General features: G+C 48.2%; 1 protein-coding gene across 19 annotated transcripts in view; it reads left to right on the forward strand.

Annotated features, from left to right (window-relative positions):
* The first annotated feature begins 2,091 nt into the window (after positions 1-2,091).
* The window catches only part of kif1b (kinesin family member 1B), an 85,587-nt gene continuing 66,482 nt past the window's right edge, over positions 2,092-21,196 (forward strand). For 8 of the 19 annotated variants that reach the window (XM_064300819.1, XM_064300820.1, XM_064300822.1 and 5 more), the window contains exons 1-2: positions 2,102-2,406; positions 4,721-4,901. In XM_064300819.1, coding sequence (XP_064156889.1) covers positions 4,796-4,901 — 106 coding nt within the window. In that variant the 5' untranslated portion in view covers positions 2,102-2,406; positions 4,721-4,795. Of the gene's footprint in view, positions 2,407-4,720; positions 4,902-21,196 lie in introns of all 19 variants that reach the window. The other 11 variants (XM_064300813.1, XM_064300815.1, XM_064300816.1 and 8 more) reach the window with 5 other exon arrangements.

The following is a 21,196-nucleotide window of genomic DNA, read 5'->3' on the forward strand; positions in this document are numbered from 1 at the left end:
CTATGCCTAGTGAAGTAACTATGAACGGAAGATAAGAAACTTTTCTTTCTGTTTCCCAACGGTGACTGATATTGATTGGTTTAGGCCAGTCACCTGGTGATTTATGAAAGCCCTGTCCATATATGGGGTATTTAAAGCCCCCCCCCCTCCCTCCCATCAGTAGCCAATCGATGAAACAGAGAAGACCACCACAAACAAATGACCCATATCATTCTTTGATTGATATATGAATGTGCTCTCACTGCGCACACAGACAGTTGTGTGTTCTAAAGACTGAAGGCTATGGGTTTAGAAACGTCAGTTGTACAGCATGGACATGCGTCTGATAAGCCTGTCTATACCCACACCCAGTGGAAAAGAACCCTTTAAGTATAATTACAACTGAATGGTAGAAAATGCTGAATTGAAAGACAAAAAAATTCCATTCATTAAATTTTATACTCGTATAAATAAATGACAAATATATATATACAGTGGTGTCAAGGGTTAGGCCTTCTTAATCACGCGAGGAGCGATTATTTGTGGTTTCATAGCACAAGTGTGTGAAATTACCAGAAGATCATCAAAATTTACATGGCCCACTTGAGCTTTCATAATTTCCATCGTATATTCTGATGGAATAAGGGAAAATAAAATTAACAAGCAGCGCAATGCAAATGAAACCAATGGAGTGAAACTTTTACAGAACTAAAATCATTATTGCCACTGAGTGCTGATCAAAGATATTACAGAGGACTGGAATTCACCCCTTCTTCACTGCACTTGGATTTCAGCTTCAGTTGTGAGTGGCCAGGTCTTCATTAGGTACTCACATAAAGCTTAAATATAAATAAATAAACAGAGAATTATTTTTTGCTAAATCGAGTGATGTTTAAATGTGACCCAGCCGCTGGATTCCTTTTTTGACTGAAGTGGTCATTTCAAGCGCTATTTTTGATTATCTGCGGTAAATGTAGGTCACAGATAGTATGTATGATTGAATAAGCTTTGGTTAGCATGCAATGTCAATGCTCTTGTGCTGTTTTACCTATTTTGAGAGGGAATTAGTGGTGTGAATAAAGAATCATGTTATTCATTTAGATGCACATATGTATGTCTGTTGGCCTAACTGAAAGAACTTAAAAAGACACCAAAAATGAAATGATGACGCCAGATTGGAGCATGTGCATACACACATCTTTTGAGTAAAATAGTGTTATTTTATATTCTAGATCACCCTGGAATGAGATACAGATAAACATCCGTACTCCTATGTGATGCAATTTTTTAAGCCTAAAGTGACCATACGAAATAAGTTTTATTTTTTGCCGTACCTTTTTGGCTGCTTCAGAGTAGACAGAGACGAATGCCATTAAATTTGCGGGCGAATCATGATGGCGTGAGAACTTAAGCAACGGCTGTGTGGGGTCATAGCTTCGCATAAAGGATCGTTCTCCATCTGCCCCATCTGGTATTTCTGAAATAGACATTGCTACGGACAACACTCCTTTGATATAAAACAAGAATAAAATACAGGATTATATTATATAGCTAGTCATTTTATAAACTTTTTCCCCCCTACTTACTGAGATGAAATATTTTGTAGTTTTCAAAGAGGAAGCATTTTCCTCCCAAAAATATATTTTGTGGTGTGAAGCTTTGACAAGTGGTGTATGCTTCATCCAGCGATAGAACTTCATGTGTAATCGGCAGGTGGTTGTCCTGTCTCTAAAGACATCTTGGATTAGAAACGTGTGCGGTGAAGATGTAGGCAAACTAGGCTACTACAGATTTACCCTATATCATACCGCCACCGCCGAAATGCCATTTTGTAGAGAAAATAATCAAGAAATTCTACTGAAGCAGACCGTAGTCGCCGGGTAATTTCAACTGCAATACCACGCCGCTTCTGCCAGGAGGCGTAGCCTACTAGCACACTTTGGTGGAAGGCATTGTCCAGAAGCATCGATGACAGCCGTGCGAAGCAGTGAGAAATCCTGCAGTGATGCGTCACAATCGAGTACCTGCTCTTCCTCGATCTCCATTGGTGCACGACAGCCTTTGTTGAGATTAAGCCTGATTCCATTGGGCAGCCAATCTGACAGTCAGAACGGCGACGATCGACCTGACGTAATCGTCTCAGTAACCCCAGGCATTCCAACTCCTCTGCGTTTTTTGATGTTCATATATCTCAGCGTTTCGGCCAGGCGGGTTAAAAGTGTGTGCCTACGCGATCACGGGTGCAGTGGATGCCGTTCTACTGGAAAATGTAACACTGCTATGATGGGTGTTTTTGACAACAGCGGGATTTCTACATATTTCTTTGGTGGAATTCTCTGAGCAGTACTGACACTATATCGTCATTTTAGTTTACGCGGCTCACCGTTTTCTATGGTGTTTGGGTCGTCCGCCTGCGGATCTCCGTGAGTAAGTAAACAACTCTTTGGGGATGGTTGTTTTGCTGTATTGTGTGCGTATATTTGCGAAACAGGCATACCTTGTTTAGACATTGTTGTACTCGGTCATTGCATTCCGCTGATAACGAAGATAATACAGTAGCTAGCTAAGGGTTTTCGGGACGGTGATGGTGGGTCTTAAACAGGGCTATAGGAGATGCTAACGAGCTATCAAGATGAATACGTCCTGGATGTCGGAATTTATAGCAGCAGCCTTGATTTAAACAACATATCTGGTCGTCTAATTAAGATGCAGGATGGCTGAAAACAATTGGTTTCTCAAAGGGACATTTGTCCTGAGAAGTTTTTTTGAGAGCCATAAAGGACACTCTTAATCAAATGGAAACGGAAAAATATTCTTGCAAGCAGAATATTTCGAGAAATGAAGCGACAATGACCGCTGGCTAGCTAGCCTACAATGTAGCCTGCAGTTAAATTGGTAGGCTAAACACAACACGAAGTCACAGCGTTACCTTCTATTTTTTTTGTAACTCCGTTGTTGTTTCACAGAGCGACGTTGTTGCAAAATGTTTCAATAAATGTATCTTTAAAAGGAAACAAACACAGAAGCCTGTGTTACTAACAAGAGAACCGAGACCAGTCAGAATGCAGCTATAATGTTACGAGCCAGGCAGGGATGTTTACATCGTCCTCTTTAAAAATACCGGTAAATGGTTGTCCAGCTTGCTATATCAGTTAAAGCAATTCTTCGGGAAGATATCTGATATATTTAAATAATGATTGTGGACTTCACCACGTCGAACAAATATCGTTTATAGGTTCTTCCAACTGGCCAGTTTCTTTTCTGTCATTTTTTATGAATGCTAGGCTCCTCGTCACGATAGCTTATCGAAGTCGGTGTCTAGAATTTCATGGGCGTATGCCATAGTGAAGTGTTTTAGCTAGCTAGCTGCCGTAGACAGTTGAAAAGAACAACACGGGTCATCGGGTTGTGAAGTTCAATGCAACATTTTTGTTTTAAAAATGCACAAACAGTAAATGTAGCCTACAAACCAAGAAGTCATAAAGCGCATCAAACCGAAAAAGAAACCACCAGTGAATAGGCTACAGGAACTGTACAGGATGCGAACTAAAATCCTGCTTGTGGACTGTCTTGATTTATAGATTATATCTTACCATGGCATATTCTTGAACGTTTTTTTACGATCTTCCTATGATCTCTGCTAGGCGATACTGAATGCATTTTTTGTCAAAGTGGTTTGGTGTTACAGTACGGAGGAACACCAACAAGTTTTCATTATTCATACACCGCCGCAATTTGGTGGTGTTTGGCAAGTGAGACCACATGTTATTACAGCATAGCCTATCTACAGTTTTATGCTTTCGGGAAAACCCAAGTCCAAGGCATCAATTTTTAGGCATTCATAAGTTTCTGTTCAGAGTGATTGCGTAGTAAGCAGCCTGCCCGAAAAATCTAGTCTACGTTTTCACACAAACAACGCTTCTATTCGCTTTGACTGTACAGAAAATGAAACGGTCACCTTTCAGACCTCGATAACGCCATGTATTTTCATTAGATGTGAAAGAAGAGCTAACTGTGTGTGGGATGTACTGCTCAGGCCTACTGGTGTGTGCTCGTGTCCCTTTCCCCAGACCTAGAACTGAGACACTGACCAATTTAATTAAAAACACATCTCCATTTAACTCAGTTTAAGGTTGTTTGTGGTTATCCCCAAAATAATGATGAAGTGGGTAAAACCGAACGTACGCCAAATTGTTCGCCCTACATTCTACAATTGTGTTCGAAGTGGGGAAAAAAACTGACGTTAGTTCACACAAAGTCACGTGGTGTGTGGGCAGCAGTAAGATTTGTGAGTGTGACATCTGTCAAAAAAAAATTCTTTGCTTGTTTGGTGTTCTTTGTAACTTCTAGTTTATTTGTTTACACTATGCAAATAAAACGTCAAATGAATATTCTCATCTCAAGTATAATGCATAATATGATTATCCTATATTTTATGTAATGTATATAATACATATACTACATATTAAATGTGTGTGCCACTCTTAACCGTTTGATAAGTAGGTGTTTTGGAATTTTTTCAGAAGCTAAGCAAGTGTTCTAGAACTCCACTGCTTTCAGTTACCAGTAGTGATTGTTGCCTCAGCAATAGAATGTTGATGTTCTGTTAAGAACATTCTATAATCACATATTTGCCATCTTCCACCTTAAAGGGTTATTAACATTGCTTTTTTAAAAAAAAGCAAATGCTAGCTCAAAAGACTAACTGTTGTTTTTCTCTCTCTCTCTCTCTCTCTCTCAGGAACAAAACCCTGCCTGGACGGCGGAAAGCCATTGTGCAGAAACAAAAGCGGGAGAAGCCGCTGCAGCCGCGACCATGTCCGGGGCCTCTGTGAAAGTGGCGGTGAGAGTGCGGCCCTTCAACTCCAGGGAAACCGGCAAGGAGTCCAAGTGCATCATCCAGATGCAGGGCAACTCCACCAGTGAGTACCTACCGCCCTTCCCCCGGCTACTCCCGTCCTTGTGCCGTGTGCCGTTTCTGAGAGCGCTCAAAGATGGACGCGCACCTGTCTGTGCAGCGAAGCTGAGCCAAATGCGCTTCGGCCAGTGAAGCACAGGAAGTCGTTCAGAATTTGTCCAGAGGGGTTGATCACATAATGGTGTGTGTGTGCGTGTGTGTGTGTGTCCTGCGATAGATTGAAAGGCCTGTCCAGGGTGGATTCCTGCCTCTCGCCCAATGCATAGTAGGCTCCAAACCCCCCCCCCCCCCCTCAATGCCATGTGTCAGCGTGTGTCGTGTGGTAAATGTCTCCTCATCATTTCAGGAGGATTAGTAAACTCTGGTTGCCATGGGTCACCATCTGATTCACTGGAGGCTGATTGCACAGATGTGTGGTGTACTGTGTTTAGCCGTAGACCATGTGTACATGTTACATAACAGTGTTTCAATGACGAGCGCTCGTAGGGAAGACGTAACTGTAAATAAATATTACAGTGAGAATTCTAACGCTGGTCTGGCAATGGGCTTTGCTTGACCAGTGTTAAAATGCAATGTTTTTGGTTTGGCGAACAGTATTTTTGCTAAGTGGAAAATAATTGAGCGTTGGCATTTATGGGAAGTTGATTTGTACAGGAATAAAGGCTGTGTAAGTAAAACATCTTTCAGGTCTCATTTAAAACATCTTTACGCAGCTAATTGAACAACATATTTCTTGAGCATGAAGCGATGCGGCGTTTCAATCCAAGAGAGAAGAGAATTCCAAGGCGCTTGCCGGGGCCTTGATTAATCAGTATTCTGCTGTGGCTGTTAGTGATAAATTATACCCACCACCATAACAGTAGACGATGGGAATCGATGTTGGGAGATTTATTTTTATTTCTGTACGTGCTTTATATTCTGTTCCGGGGGTTTAGTGCTCTTTTACTGCAATAAATGCGCATATCCTTTAAAAAAAAAAAAAAAAAAGAACATATATGCAAACCACAAAACTACACGGAATCCTTTCCTAGGGTCCCGATGGCTGAACTGCTCCCGCGGTGGAATCCTGCCTGCTTCCTGCCTCCCCGGCTGGGCGGCAGTTAGCGCTGATTAAAATGCACCTTTGATATCGTACTACAGAAGGAGATAACGTGAGGGGGGGGGGGAGAAGCTCGCGTCCCCCCTCCGAGGGTCGGAATCGGATAGCCCGTGAGCTAATGGGTTATTTGTATGCGGTGATTCACCGCACCCGCCGGGCCAGCGCGCTGCAGTGAATCACCCGCGGGACGGTACAGAAGTGGGTTTCGCCAATCCCGCGAACAATCGCGCACACCGGCCGTAAGTTCTCTCTACCCATCAAGGTTGGCGGCGGTGGTTCTTATCGTGCTTCAGAGGTGAGCCGCGGGTCTGCTGCTGCAGCGTGGGGGTCTGCTGCTGGGTAAGCCTCCGTGGGGTTGGAGGGCGCTGAGCTTGCCACCGGCAGCCTCTGACGTGGTGTTCGATTTCTCCCGTTTGCAGTGATTCCGTATTTGAGGGGGATGCTCAAGTATACGTTTACGCGCGCGGAGAGCCAGATCCTTCCCAAGTGAGCTTCCTCAGGTTTCGTTTCAGAGCTCCGTCTGTTGTGTGATGGCCGGAGGGAGTGCGTTCTGTGCATTTATCCGTTTCGCTGATTTACATGCTTTTTGTATTGGCAAATCAAAATCCAATGGGTTGGGAAATGAGCTGGAATTCTTAACGTCCCTTAGCGACGTATTTCTCAGGCTTAACGTCAGCCTTATAGCGTCTTCACTATGAACAAATGGGGAAAGGTGTACTCCGACTGCACACAGAGAGATTCTCTATTGGTCATAATAGAGGTTCTCTGTTCTCCCTTCAGTACGTTAGATGGGCTAAATTGGCAGGCCCTGAGTTAGAGGTGCCTTTGTGTTGTTTTGCGGAGCCCGTGATTGGCTCATTATCAGGGCCCCAGAACACGATGGGTTTCCTCCCCTGTGCCCTCCTGAGTGGCAGCTGCTCGTGACCGTGGGGGGGGGTGGGGGGGGAGGAGTTTGGAGGGAACAGGCTCTGGTAGCCACGTCACCTGCGCAGGACATGGAGCAGACTGTACGCCTGGCAGCGTGCCCGTCCCGACCCCCGAAGGACGCCGTTGCAGATGGCACGGCGAGGGTGTTGCCATAATACCGCGCTGAGAGATGGCGGGCGCTGCCCGTGGCCCCTGCCGCCAATTCCGCCGCGGTAAACCCGGGCGCGCCGAGCTCGCCACCTTCGGGCTCCCGTCCTCTCGCTGCCTTCCCAGCCGACACGAAACGTTCTCGCAGCGCTGCTGTAATAACACTGGCAGAACGTTCCAGGAACATTGCGAGAACATTTCGTGTCAGTCGGGTTTATTTAGTGCGAAACCCCACGGGCTCCCGTACTCCGTGACAATCTCTGTGAAAGCGCTGTGATTGGTCGGCTTCAGCAGAGCGAGATGGGAAAATAGAAAATAAAATGATGTGTGTGTATATATGCATGTGGAGTCGGGATGGTGCCCTTTCCTTGTGTGCTCATGTGCTTCCTACCGCTGAGTCCATTAGTGTGCCTGGCAGGCACTCTGCTGCCATTAGAGACTATCCAGTGGAGCTGGGGTGGGGTGGATGAAGGGGGGGGGGAGGGAGGCGGGGGTGGATGAAGCTCAGGGGCAGCAGGGGCATCCCTTTGTTTCCTAATTGTGCTGGGCCGAGGCCCGGCGTTCCGGTGCGGTAGACAGAGAGCTGAGTTCTGGTGTTGTTAGACACTGAGCTCTGTCTCGTTGCGTTAGAGAGAGAGAGAGCTGAGTTCCGCTGTGTTAGAGAGCTGTGTTCCTGTGCAGCTGACAGAGAGCTGTGTCTCAGTGCGTTAGAGAGAGAGAGCTGTGTTCTGGTATTGTTAGACACTGAGCTGTGTTTCGGTACATTGGAGAGAGAGAGCTGTTTTACCCCTGTGTCAGACTGAGCGCTGTGTTCTGGTGCGTTAGAGAGAGAGCTGTTTTACCCCTGTGTTAGACTGAGTGCTGTGTTCTGGTGCGTTAGAGAGAGAGCTGTTTTACCCCTGTGTTAGACTGAGCGCTGTGTTCTGGTGCGTTAGAGAGAGAGCTGTTTTACCCCTGTGTTAGACTGAGCGCTGTGTTCTGGTGCGTTAGAGAGAGAGCTGTGTTACCCCTGTGTTAGACTGAGCGCTGTATTCTGGTGCGTTAGAGAGAGAGCTGTTTTACCCCTGTGTTAGACTGAGCGCTGTATTCTGGTGCGTTAGAGAGAGAGCTGTTTTACCCCTGTGTCAGACTGAGCGCTGTGTTCTGGTGCGTTAGAGAGAGAGCTGTTTTACCCCTGTGTTAGACTGAGCGCTGTGTTCTGGTGCGTTAGAGAGAGAGCTGTGTTACCCCTGTGTCAGACTGAGCGCTGTATTCTGGTGCGTTAGAGAGAGAGCTGTTTTACCCCTGTGTTAGACTGAGTGCTGTATTCTGGTGCGTTAGAGAGAGAGCTGTGTTACCCCTGTGTTAGACTGAGCGCTGTATTCTGTTGCGTTAGAGAGAGAGCTGTGTTACCCCTGTGTTAGACTGAGCACTGTGTTTCAGTGCGTTAGAGAGAGAGCTGTTTTACCCCTGTGTTAGACTGAGCGCTGTGTTCTGGTGTGTTAGAGAGAGAGCTGTGTTACCCCTGTGTCAGACTGAGCGCTGTATTCTGGTGCGTTAGAGAGAGAGCTGTGTTACCCCTGTGTCAGACTGAGCGCTGTGTTCTGGTGCGTTAGAGAGAGAACTGTTTTACCCCTGTGTTAGACTGAGCGCTGTATTCTGGTGCGTTAGAGAGAGAGAGCTGTGTCACCCCTGTGTTAGACTGAGCGCTGTGTTCTGGTGCGTTAGAGAGAGAGCTGTGTTACCCCTGTGTTAGACTGAGCGCTGTGTTCTGGTGCGTTAGAGAGAGAGCTGTGTTACCCCTGTGTTAGACTGAGCGCTGTGTTCTGGTGCGTTAGAGAGAGAGCTGTTTTACCCCTGTGTTAGACTGAGCGCTATATTCTGGTGCATTAGACTGCAAGGCTCCACACACTGCTGGAGCTCCTGGCCTGTGCTGCCGGTTGGCTGGGGGATTATCGATCCGGAGTTTTTGTGGCGGATCAGGTGTAATCTGTCAGTCTGTGAAAGGCCATCAGATTCAGCCCTGGCCCCTGTCGTGTGCTCCTTCAGGCATGAAATGAAGGTTATTGTGGGAATTTGTGTATCCCAGCCGTAGTTGTATGTGAAAAGAAATATGTTGGCGTTGGTTATGGTCATATTTTACGGACCCAAGCAGCACACACTTAATGTCTGTGACAGTGGTGGCCATGTTCTATAAACTAGACCCAGTGGTGCAGTGGTGATTTGTCATGTATCTCTGAATGCTTATTTTGAGCTGGGTACTCACCTCCCCTCCGCACCGTTTGTGAGGTCATGATTGAAATACAAAAGATAATACATTTTTTTCCCCCCTTGGATAATCCTCACATAATCTCTGTTCACACAGCCTCACATTTTAGTTGCGATGGTGGATGCACGTGGCCTTGATTGCAGATTGCAGTGCTCACGTATGGTAGTAGAGCTGGATTGCAGGAGGGGCTCTGGTGCGATGCTTCTACTGTTGTCTGGCATTAGGAGCCAGGAATGCACTGAAGGAGGGAGCGCAGGTCCGTAAGCTCGTCTGTCTCCAGGTCTGCCTCCGTCTGTCTCTCTCTCTCTGCAGCTGTAGCCTGCTTGTGCTGGGGCCGACAGGAGCAGGCTAATCTCACCGGCCTCATAGGGCCTCATAGGGCCTCATAGGGCCTCATAGGGTCTCATAGGGCCTCATAGGGCCTCATAGGGCCTCATAGGGCCTCATAGGGCCTCATAGGGCCTCATAGGGTCTCATAGGGCCTCATAGGGCCTCATAGGGCCTCATAGGGCCTCATAGGGCCTCATAGGGCCCCATAGGGCCTCACAGGGTCTCATAGGGCCTCATAGGGCCTCATAGGGCCTCATAGGGCCTCATAGGGCCTCATAGGGCCCTCGACGTTGGACTGGAATAACCCGGCTCTTCGTTTCCTGTTCTTCAGTTAAAGCGCAAATCGATGTGAAGTGTCCTCCTCACCGTGAGAACCAGAAGTCGAAGAAGGGAGCTGGACTATTATGGGATTCAATCAGCATTTTAAACTGAACTTATATGACGTGTGTGCATTTTTTAGTGCAAAAGAACGTTGGCATACACTCGCATCAAAACCCTTAACCAGGGCTAAGGAGAAATACTGAATTAATCCTACAAAAGAGAGCTAGGCTACAAGGGGTTTCAGTCAGCATGTTCACTTAATATGACTGCGTGTGCATTTTTTAATTCAAAAGAAGGTTGACGTACACTTGCGTCCATTGTGCACCAGAGAAAAAAGAGAAATGATGAATGAATCCAGGCGCAAAGGTGACATTGAGAAATGGCTGGAGATGGTGTTACAGCACGGGTAAAGCTGGGAATATTGTAGTGAAAAGTAGGATATACTGAAGAACAGAACTCTATGGTCCTTAAGACTGGTCGACACCATTCATTCTGCTTCCTCTTAATTTTCAGTATCTGAGCCGTGTGCAAACGCAGGAGAGTGCTCAGTGAATCTGTGGCTCATGTTTGATTTGTAGTGCGGTTGATTTTTTGCAGCCAGATGGGTTCAGTTTGAACAGCGGTGTCACAGCGCTGACTAGTAAACATGAGCAGTCGCACACGGTCTGTGAACTGCCTGCATAGACACTGAGTGCAGGCTGTCTCTCTGTCGGCAGTTAAAGGGGCCTAGCTGAGGCTGGTTTGACATGCACATCTTTTTCCACGTAAGCTTAGTGTGTAATGCACCTACGTGTATTGTTCTAAATGTACACATAGATGGGTATTTCATATATGGGTATATACACCATTTTCAAAGTTACATGTTGAATCCCCTGTAGAGACATCACCAAGACTCATCGCCTGTATTTCGACATATATTTCTTCAATATATGCACAAATGAATACCAAGAAAAAAACCCTGTAGATAAAATGTTTCCCTTTGACAGAAGCGATGCTGGTGGAAATTCACAGACCTGTTTGAGGAAAAATGGAGCTGATGTAAAGAGGAAGGGTGTCGTCATTTGTCCAATGGCTCGTGGTTGCGGTCTCGTGAGGACACGCCATAGTTGTAGAGAGGAAGAGGAAGAGCGAGGAAGGCGAGCAGACCGGCCAGAGCGGAGGTCAGGCCGGGGGGCGGGAGAGGCCGGGAGAGTCGATCTGAAGCAGCGCAGGGGCGGTCGGTCGTCCCGCCAGTGGAGAGATAGCACCTGAGAGAGAGAGAGAGAGAGAGAGAGAGAGATTGACCAGATTAGGGTGCGTAATCCCGGATGGCGTGCCGAGGTCACCCCGCTAATCCCCTCTGACCCTCCCCAGGTGCAGGGCCACGCGGTGGAGGTGTCGCGTGTTCCTCAGGCCAGATTAGGCGCTGTCCTCCTCCTTCATAAAGCACGGGCCCACGCTCCTCAGCTGCAGCCCGGAAGCCCAGGTTGATGGGTCATTAAGGGAACTGGGGCGTCGGCAAACAAACTTTAGACCGGCCCCGTGACCCCGCTGTCACGCCCCAGGGGGGGTAGTGATGTCCCCCAGAGAGGCAGTGATGATTAAAGAAATATCCGTCTTAATGGAAAACTGCAAGTGCTGGGCAGGTACAACCTAATGAGATGGAGTTATGAGAGAGATGTACCGGTGGGAGAAAGTAGCGTGGCCTCTTTGAAGAGCAGGCTTTTTGGAAATGAATATTTTTCCCCCCCAAAAATTCAGTGTTCTAGAAGTTCCACTGCTTTCAGTTGCCAGCAGTGATTGTGACATCAGCATTAGAACGCTCAGTGAATAACATTCTAATCACATATTTGTGATGTCACACTTTAAAGGGTGAATGGAGATGGTAGTATTGTAGTGAAAGCTGAAAGCCCTGTGTTATACAGGCTGTGGAAGCGGTTTTCGCGAGCGTTCTCCTCCGTTGTGTTGCCTCTCCCCTCAGCCGTCGCCGTTCCTCCTCTTGTTCCAGGAAGTCCCAGCTGAGCTGGAGGAGCGGAGGGATTGCATCATGCCTGGCAGCCCCCGCCTGCCGCCCCAGATCAATACAGCGCCTTGTGATGGAGGCCATTACAGGGGCGTGCATGCTCTCCATCCTGCTTTTGTTCTGCCTGAAAACACACACACACACATACACACACACACACACACACAGGCATGCTTGTCCACACACAACCCACACACGCGCACACGGACACACGGGCATGCTCGTACACACACGCTCCACGCACACACACACTTTGCACACGCTTGAACGCACATGCGCACACACAGACACATGCACACACACGCATGCACTTGCACACACGCGCACTCGCGCACGAACATGCGTGAACGCAGACACACACTCACACGCACGTAATGAGTCTTTGTCCTGCTGAAGTGGAGGAATGTCCTGAGCTATTTTTGTCCTTGAAGCACAGGCATCTGAATGACCTGCTGTATTGTAATGTAGATTTTTCTCATTTAAATGAATATGAGGTCTGGAGGAGGTGTTTTCAACTTTTGACAAGTGATATCAGTTATGATGTCACGATTTAGTGTTTAGTGATTCATAATAATACAGATCTACTTCATATTATTGAAGTAATGGTCATAAAAGGAAACTATTAGTAACAAGGTACAGGGCACAGCTGTGTGTTACTGTAATTTTCTTTGGAATAAAGGATGGCTGTCACAAATAATAGCAGTATCTGGCTAATATGAAACTGGTGAGGAAAGGGTATGCATGAGCATGGAGTCTCATTAAAACATCTTTGAGGTGGGTCTTCTAAGTGGTGTATTTCTTAAGCTCTTGTGTGTAGTGCAATTACAGGATGTGAACTACGTGTCCCAGAATACATCTGGATTGTGCCAGTGTCAACAATGGTCAGCTGACTCATGGGGGAGATGCACAGCTGCTTTACCCAGGGAGAGAGACCTTTATTGAGCAGGTTATGCCGCATGGCTTTGCTCAGTAACGCCCCCTGTGTTCAGTCTGGCTGTAGCGGTTGTGCAGTCATTGAGCTGCAGAGGGAAAAAGCTGTGGGCTGAATTCTGTGTTCTGTTCTGGAGGACACACGTACTGGGCCTCTCCCTCTGCCTACTGCTGCAACCATGCATTCAGGCAAGGACGTGTGTGTGTGTTTGTGTGTGTTTATCCGTGTGTCTAAGTGTATGTATGTGTATGAGAGACAGAGAGATGGTATATGTGTGTCTGAGTGTCTGTATATGTGTGAGAGCGACAGAGAGACAGACCTCCCTGACCATGTCCATCCAGCCCCCCCCCCGCCACCCAATCCCAGCCCAGTTAAGAGGACAAAGTATTTCGGCTGCCATGGCAACTTTCCGCTTGCGCGGTGCGGCGGAGTGGCCTCCCTTTTGCTGACCCTGCTCTGTGTGCAGAGCTCGGGCTAATCAGCTGCGTAAATTTCCACCACCGTCCAATTTGGCGCGTATCGATCGATTCTGCTCCGCTCCTCCCTCCAGATGGGCCCCGCAGATTAGCCCTGTTGGGGAGCAGAACCGTAGATCTGCGCTCTAAAACCCCCCCGTTTCCTCCCTGCAAATCCCTCGCTGCGATGGCTCTCGTCCCGGACTCTCCCCAGTTAATGCGCAGGGCTGCAGACACAGAGGGCCGGATTACAGTAATAATTATGGCCCTAATTCCCGTCCGCAACAGCGAGTGGCTTCGGCTGCGCCCTGAATGTGACCGAAACTGCGAGTCGCTGATAGTGATGGTCTGTGACCCTGTAATGCTGGATTAAAGCGGCACGTCCTCGTTCTCGTTCTCGGTCTCCCCCCCCCCCCCCCCGGGGTATCCGCGGGGAACATTAAAATGCGAGGAAGTTCGCGGCCCCACACAGACCCTGCGCGGAAAATTCATATCCCCTCAGCGGGAGATAAAGGGCTCGGCCTGCCCCCCCCCCTTCCCCCCCAAAAGGTTAAAGAGACAACTTTGTGTTTGTGTTGTAATGTAAGCAGTGCAGTGAAGGTGAATTGAGGAGAGAATCTATTGCCCAAGCGCCTCAAGTTGTGCAGCCACTAAAAAGCATCTAAGATTAGCTTTATCCGCCTGTCAGACACAGTAGACAGTAGTCCTTTGCACTATTTAAAGATATAAGAAGTGGCTCTTTTCCTTTGAACACATATAGTCTTTCCCCGTTCCCTCCAAAACGATCTGTAAGCTCATGAAGCTTTGTTAACTCAGATTCTTGAGAATTTAATAAAGAAATAAATAAAATAAAAAAAGTCATTTTGAGCAGAACTGATTTGTAGTCTCGGTTTGCTCTTTCTTCCGCCAGGTTTCTCTTCGGTTGAAGTGAGCGAACGAGGAGAATCCGTTCCACTGCAGCAGGTTTTATTTATCGATTCGGTGGGGCGCAGACAAACACCTCCTGAAGCATTTTAAATCACTTTCGCTCCTTTCCGCTCTGCAGTACGCCCCCCCTGTGGCTCTGGAGGGCTGCGTGTCTTGTGCAGCCTGTGCAGGTGGACCCCCAGGTGCAGGTAGACCAGAGAGGCTGTTTTTTACCTGCTGCCTTATACCCTTTCCCCCTGTGGTGGGGGGGGGGGGGGTTATTGTGGTCATTATTTGTGACCATTTTACCTGAGGGACACCAAGTCACAGTCCGCAGCCCTGAGGGACAGCGGGTCACGGTCCGCAGCCCTGAGGGACAGCGGGTCACGGTCCACAGCCGAACGGTCAGAATTTGATTCCAAATTATGGAGCGCACGTATCCTAAAGTGAGAGGTTTTACTCTGAATCGGACCGCTGACGCGCTAATTCACGTCGCCGCGGGACTGCGGCCTTCGCTGCGGACGTCGTTTTGAAGCGTAGCGCATCTCCACGCCGCATCGCTGCTCGACCGCATTTCTGCCCGGGCGGCGTGTGATCATGTATCCCGGCAACTGTTCTGCATCCTGTCAGCGGAAGCTTTTAAAGCCTCCTCTCGTCGCGTGTTGCATTTCGGAGCTCGCTCCCGACGAGGCCTCCCTGTCGGTGACTGGATGCTGTTCCCCGGCTCTTGGGCACTGACCTTAAATCATCCGCGTCCCTGGATTGGAGCGATCGGGGATGCGGAGGGGGAGGGGGAGGGGGAGGGGGGAGGGGGGAGGGGGCGGCACGTGGCTGCGTGCGCATGCGATCACGTGCGGTGGAGCGTGAGGCTGCATCGCAAAGCCCGCGGCCAGGAGCCCTGCGCTTTCTGCCCTGCCGCAGGAACGTCCAAGGAACGACGCGGCCCTCCCCCCCACCCCACGCAACCCCGCCCACCCCTGCCCCCTCCCACGTCAGGCCCACCCCAGGCCCACCGCTCTCTGCTCCTGTTTTGTTTTGGCTGTGTTGGTTGCTCCACTATTGGGTAAAAATAAACACACGTTCACTACAGAAACGGCTTGGTGTGCTTCTGTCTTGGCTGGCCATCAGACAGAATATCACTCCGAGCTGTATTAGCACAACTGGAGCGGAATGAGCATCAACGGCAAGAAGTCACGATCCCCTCCTCCATCTGTGTTACACACACAGTCACAGTCCCCTCCTCCATCTGTATTACACACACACTCACGATCCCCTCCTCCATCTGTATTACACACAGTCACAGTCCCCTCCTCCATCTGTACTACACACACAGTCCCCTCCTCCATCTGTATTACACACACAGTCCCCTCCTCCATCTGTATTACACACACAGTCACGGTCCCCTCCTCCATCTGTACTACACACACAGTCCCCTCCTCCATCTGTATTACACACACAGTCACGGTCCTCTCCTCCATCTGTATTACACACACAGTCCCCTCCTCCATCTGTACTACACACACAGTCCCCTCCTCCATCTGTATTACACACACAGTCACGGTCCCCTCCTCCATCTGTATTACACACAGTCACAGTCCCCTCCTCCATCTGTATTACACACACAGTCACAGTCCCCTCCTCCATCTGTATTACACACACAGTCACGATCCCTCCTCCATCTGTATTACACACACAGTCACGGTCCCCTCCTCCATCTGTATTACACACACAGTCACGGTCCCCTCCTCCATCTGTATTACACACACAGTCACGGTCCCCTCCTCCATCTGTATTACACACACAGTCACGGTCCCCTCCTCCATCTGTATTACACACACAGTCCCCTCCTCCATCTGTATTACACACACAGTCACGGTCCCCTCCTCCATCTGTATTACACACACAGTCACGGTCCCCTCCTCCATCTGTATTACACACACAGTCACTGTCCCCTCCTCCATCTGTATCACACACACAGTCACGGTCCCCTCCTCCATCTGTATTACACACACAGTCACGGTCCCCTCCTCCATCTGTATTACACACACACAGTCACAGTCCCCTCCTCCATCTGTATTACACACACAGTCACGGTCCCCTCCTCCATCTGTATTACACACACAGTCACGGTCCCCTCCTCCATCTGTATTACACACACAGTCACAGTCCCCTCCTCCATCTGTATTACACACACACAGTCACGGTCCCCTCCTCCATCTGTATTGCACACACAGTCCCAGTCCCCTCCTCCATCTGTATTACACACACAGTCACGGTCCCCTCCTCCATCTGTATTACACACACACAGTCACGGTCCCCTCCTCCATCTGTATTGCACACACAGTCCCAGTCCCCTCCTCCATCTGTATTACACACACAGTCACGGTCCCCTCCTCCATCTGTGTTACACACACAGTCCCCTCCTCCATCTGTGTTACACACACAGTCCCCTCCTCCATCTGTGTTACACACACAGTCCCCTCCTCCATCTGTGTTACACACACAGTCCCCTCCTCCATCTGTGTTACACACACAGTCCCCTCCTCCATCTGTATTACACACACAGTCCACTCCTCCATCTGTATTACACACAGTCACGGTCCCCTCCTCCATCTGTGTTAAACACACAGTCAAGGTCCCCTCCTCCATCTGTATTACACACACAGTCACGGTCCCCTCCTCCATCTGTACTACACACACAGTCACAATCCCCTCCTCCATCTGTATTACACACACAGTCACAGTCCCCTCCTCCATCTGTATTACACACACAGTCACGGTCCCCTCCTCCGTCTGTATTACAAGCAGCGTGAGTCACGTTTAAATACATGTTGTAAAACCCTTACCAATCTCTGCCGTTTAGGGTTTGGCAGGCGGTGTGTGTGTCGTGTACCGCGCGCTTTATTTCACTATTGAAATATTGGCTCCTGTTGACATTTGGATTTATATTTATGGGGGTGGGGGGGAACTGACTAAGTGTACTGTGCGGACCTGCAATTAACGGGAACAGCGAGAAGCGGGGTTTGATGGGAAATGGCGATCGGTGGAGGGACTGATCCCGGATCGCAAGTGACATCATTGAGAAGTGCGCTTGTAGCGTCACTGCTCGCAGTTTCAGGCTTGGCCGGGACGCAACTCTTGTTCTTCATTGAGAGCTGTTTGATACTAACAATGTGCTTCTTGCCATTTTGCTTAAATGAAGAGCGAAGTAATATAATAACATCATTGATTTTGAATTTGGTGTCTATTTTCCCCAGTAATTTGTTTAACTTGCCGTTTGAAACGCTAGCAAACTAAACGCACGGCAATACCGTTGCCTTCTCATTGCAGGGGTCCTGTATTTAGTAATGATCCTGATGTACAGAGTTGCATGGCACAGTTGCTTGCATTGTTTTCATGTCATTAAAGAACTGGTTTGCTTGGCGATTAGCAGTATCCCAAAGACAAAAAAATGGATAAATCCTAACCATGGCAATTCCATGTTTTTTCTTTTGGTGCCTAAAAGCCCTCCAAGCAAAATAAGTCACCTGTTAGTATTTTCACTGTTTTTACTGTAAAAGTGTGTATAAACACGAGCTGGCTTCACAAAGGCTCAATTCAGCGTCCTCAGTCTCCATCTCGGTAATGCAGGCAGCTGAGCACAATTGAATGGAGGGTTTGTTTTGTATGGAGACGAGAGATGAGAGTGTAAGGTGGGGGGGTTTGGGGGGGTTTGGGGGGGGTGGCTAACCTTTGGAAGTGCCTCTCCGTGGCTATGCTTCCCACAGTCACAGATGAATGTGTGCTTTCTGGAGCCGTCCTCAGCCCTTCCAGCAGCTCTCTCCCCCCCCCCCCCCAGCAGGCCCCCCTCCCCCCCGTGACGTCCATACTCCAGCCGTCATCCGCGGCGTGCTCCATGATCGCCTTCTGTTATTCATTATAATGGAAATGGCGAAAGTGCATTTTGTTAGGGAATAGTAATCTACTTGTGATGGAACTCTCGGGCCTGTCCCTTCTGTTGGCAGCGGTGACAGCGTAATTTAGCAAAATTACATTAAGTCTGTGCTGTGGAAATTCCCTCCGGCAAACGGTAATGCACACACACACACGCACACACACACAGGCAGACACACACACACACACACACACACACACACACACACAGGCAGACACACACACACACACACACACACAGGCAGACACACACACACACACACACACACGCACGCAAGCACAACAAAAACAATGGGCAGAAATTTGCTGCCTGGTACGGCTGCTGAGAAAGCCCTTTACTTGTTTATGTTTTTAGCAGCCTCTCCCATTCCCAGGATTGATCTCAGCCTGCAGAGCTCCTGTGATGCACAAACTCTTATAATACATTGCTGAGAACGCACAGGTTCCATACACAGACGTCCATGCTTTGGAGTTGTAAATTCGTTGTGTGGTTTGAAAACCAAAACATTACAAAAAGTATCAGCAGCATTCCCTGCCATAGATGCTGTTTTTCAGTTTTTTTCCTTTTGCCTGGTAAGACGCTCATTAGGGAAGAAAAGCCTGGGCAGCGTGCAGTGTCGTAAAGATTATATTACCCCTGTAATCAACAATCAGGAGTCACCCTCCCACGAGCTTTAATTGTGTACGTGGCTTTTTAAAGCCGATAATCACAGCCCCACTTCCGTCTCACTAAGGAAAAAACACGTGCGCGCTTCCGCATTTAACTAACGAGACTCTACGGTGCGAGTGTACACGCTGAACGGCGCCGAGGGCGTCGGAAACGCGATCGCCGCGCCGCGTAATCGCGGCCCGCGTCCGGGAGGAGGAGGTTCCGGAGGACGCCTGTCGTCCGGTTCCGCGTACGCTCCGTTCTCTCTCGCTCCACCGGCGTTTGTTCCGCCGTTCTCGGAGCGGTGCGGAGCGACTGCGCAAAAAAAAACGAAGAAAGGAAGTGTGAGTCTGCGAGTGCGCGGGGAGGGAGAGGGTGTTGCCAGCTCAAAGCCGCTGGACCGTGAGGCGTGTCAGAGGCAGTGCCTGTCACCTGCGCGTTAACCCATGCGGCTGTCTCGGCTGCTAAACGTCGCTGCACGTGTGCGTGTGTTGTATGGAAAATTTTATCTTGATGGCTCTACCAGTCATGTACAGTATAGTTGGGAATAACATGCTTTTGGTATCATTTAGAATGTTATGATTTTTTGTATTTGTCAGTGTTTTTTTATACATTCGGTTCTTTAAGCATTGCATATTTAAATGTTTTTTTATTTAAAACTCCAATAGAAATGCCTATAACAGTGATATTTTTTCTATATAGTATATCTAATGTACATGTGTGTGTATGTTGTATATGGGTATATGTAAGTACCCTAGAGAGAAGACGGTTTTATATATTTGCATTTTTTGCTTTTAAAATTCAAATGAAATGGTTCATGAAGCCAATAAAACATCAGAGTCCGTTCTGTTGACATTAGGAAGGCACACGCTGCTCTTCTGAGAGGCCGCTAACAAGCTCCAGTCACTTCAAAGTGCTGCCCTCCCGCTCGTTTGGAACATCAAGATGGCTGAATCTGCTGCATTATGAATTATGCGTTAAGCTGCAATGTCCCCAGATTGGAAACCGCCATTAATTCCTACATGGGTTTTTTTTTTTTTAATACCTCGTTACGTAACATTTCCCTTTGACCTGAACAGGAGGAACTCTCAGGCAGATTGGAAAACCGTGTTTCCACTTGAATGACATCAGCGCTTCTGTGTAACAGCGGTCAGATGCGGACCTGGCCCAGCATTACTGAAGGACACGGGAAGCTCCACATAAAATATTTTGTCATCATTATTCCTGAATGTTATGCCGACTCTGTGGTTCCACAACCCTGTTCCTGGAGGTCTACCGTCCTGTAGGTTTTCATTTCAACCCTCACAAAGCGCACCACATTCAACAGCTAGAACATAGCTTCCCAGCCCTGTTCCTGGAGATTTACCATCCTGTGGGTTTTCATTTCAACTTTAATCTGGCTCACCTGATTCAGCTAATTAGCAGCTCAGTGAGATCTCTAGCTGTTGAATGATGTGCGCTTTGTTTGAAGTGAAAAGCTTCATGGTAAATGGTAAATGGACTGCATTTATATAGCGCTTTTATCCAAAGCGCTTTACAATTGATGCCTCTCATTCGCCAGAGCAGTTAGAGGTTAGGGGTTAAGTGTCTTGCTCAAGGACACTTCGACATGCCCAGGGCGGGGTTTGAACCGGCAATCCTCCGACTGCCAGACAACCGGTCTTACCGACTGAGCTATACCGCCCTTCAGGACGGTAGATCTCCGGGAGCAGGGTTGGGAGCCGCTGTGCTGACTGCAGTGCCAGCAGCTCACTCTGTGTTCTTTCACAGAAGAAATCTCCCCGTTTCTCATGCTGATGAGAGTGTTGCTTGGGGCCTCTGTTGGCTCTATTGGATATTTTATAGCGTAAAAAAAAATTACTATCAAATTTATTAATTTGGGTGAATATTCATTTTATTTATGTAACGTTTATCAAGGCGTAAAGTGTAGGCGTAAGAAAATTGTTTTTAAGCAAAGCAGTGGACTAGCTGCAAGAAAACACGGCAGTATTTGCAACGGAACCTTTTTTCTTCTCAAAACGAAAACGCAGTCATCATCCACAGAGGAAGCCTGTGAGCTCAACCCTCCGGCTCTCTGGTGGTTTGCTTCGCTCTTATCTTCTCGCAGTCCTGATGTCACGAGTCGTCTGGCTGAAAATCGCGGCGGTGTTTCTGTTGCTGTTGGACTCCTTTTGTTCTTTCGTTGGCAGTGAGAGGTTTGTCAACAGCCAACGTGAATTTCTCCCCCAAACAGTCGGTCCGATTCCTTAGAGCTTTCCCTCAGTAAACATGTGCGTGGTTTACAATGTATACAAAACACTGGCACAACGAGATGACAGGCATCCAGGAATGAGAATGAGTTCCACCCTGCG

The sequence above is a fragment of the Anguilla rostrata genome, chromosome 11 (genome assembly GCF_018555375.3).
Source record: "Anguilla rostrata isolate EN2019 chromosome 11, ASM1855537v3, whole genome shotgun sequence".
Taxonomy (NCBI): domain Eukaryota; kingdom Metazoa; phylum Chordata; class Actinopteri; order Anguilliformes; family Anguillidae; genus Anguilla; species Anguilla rostrata.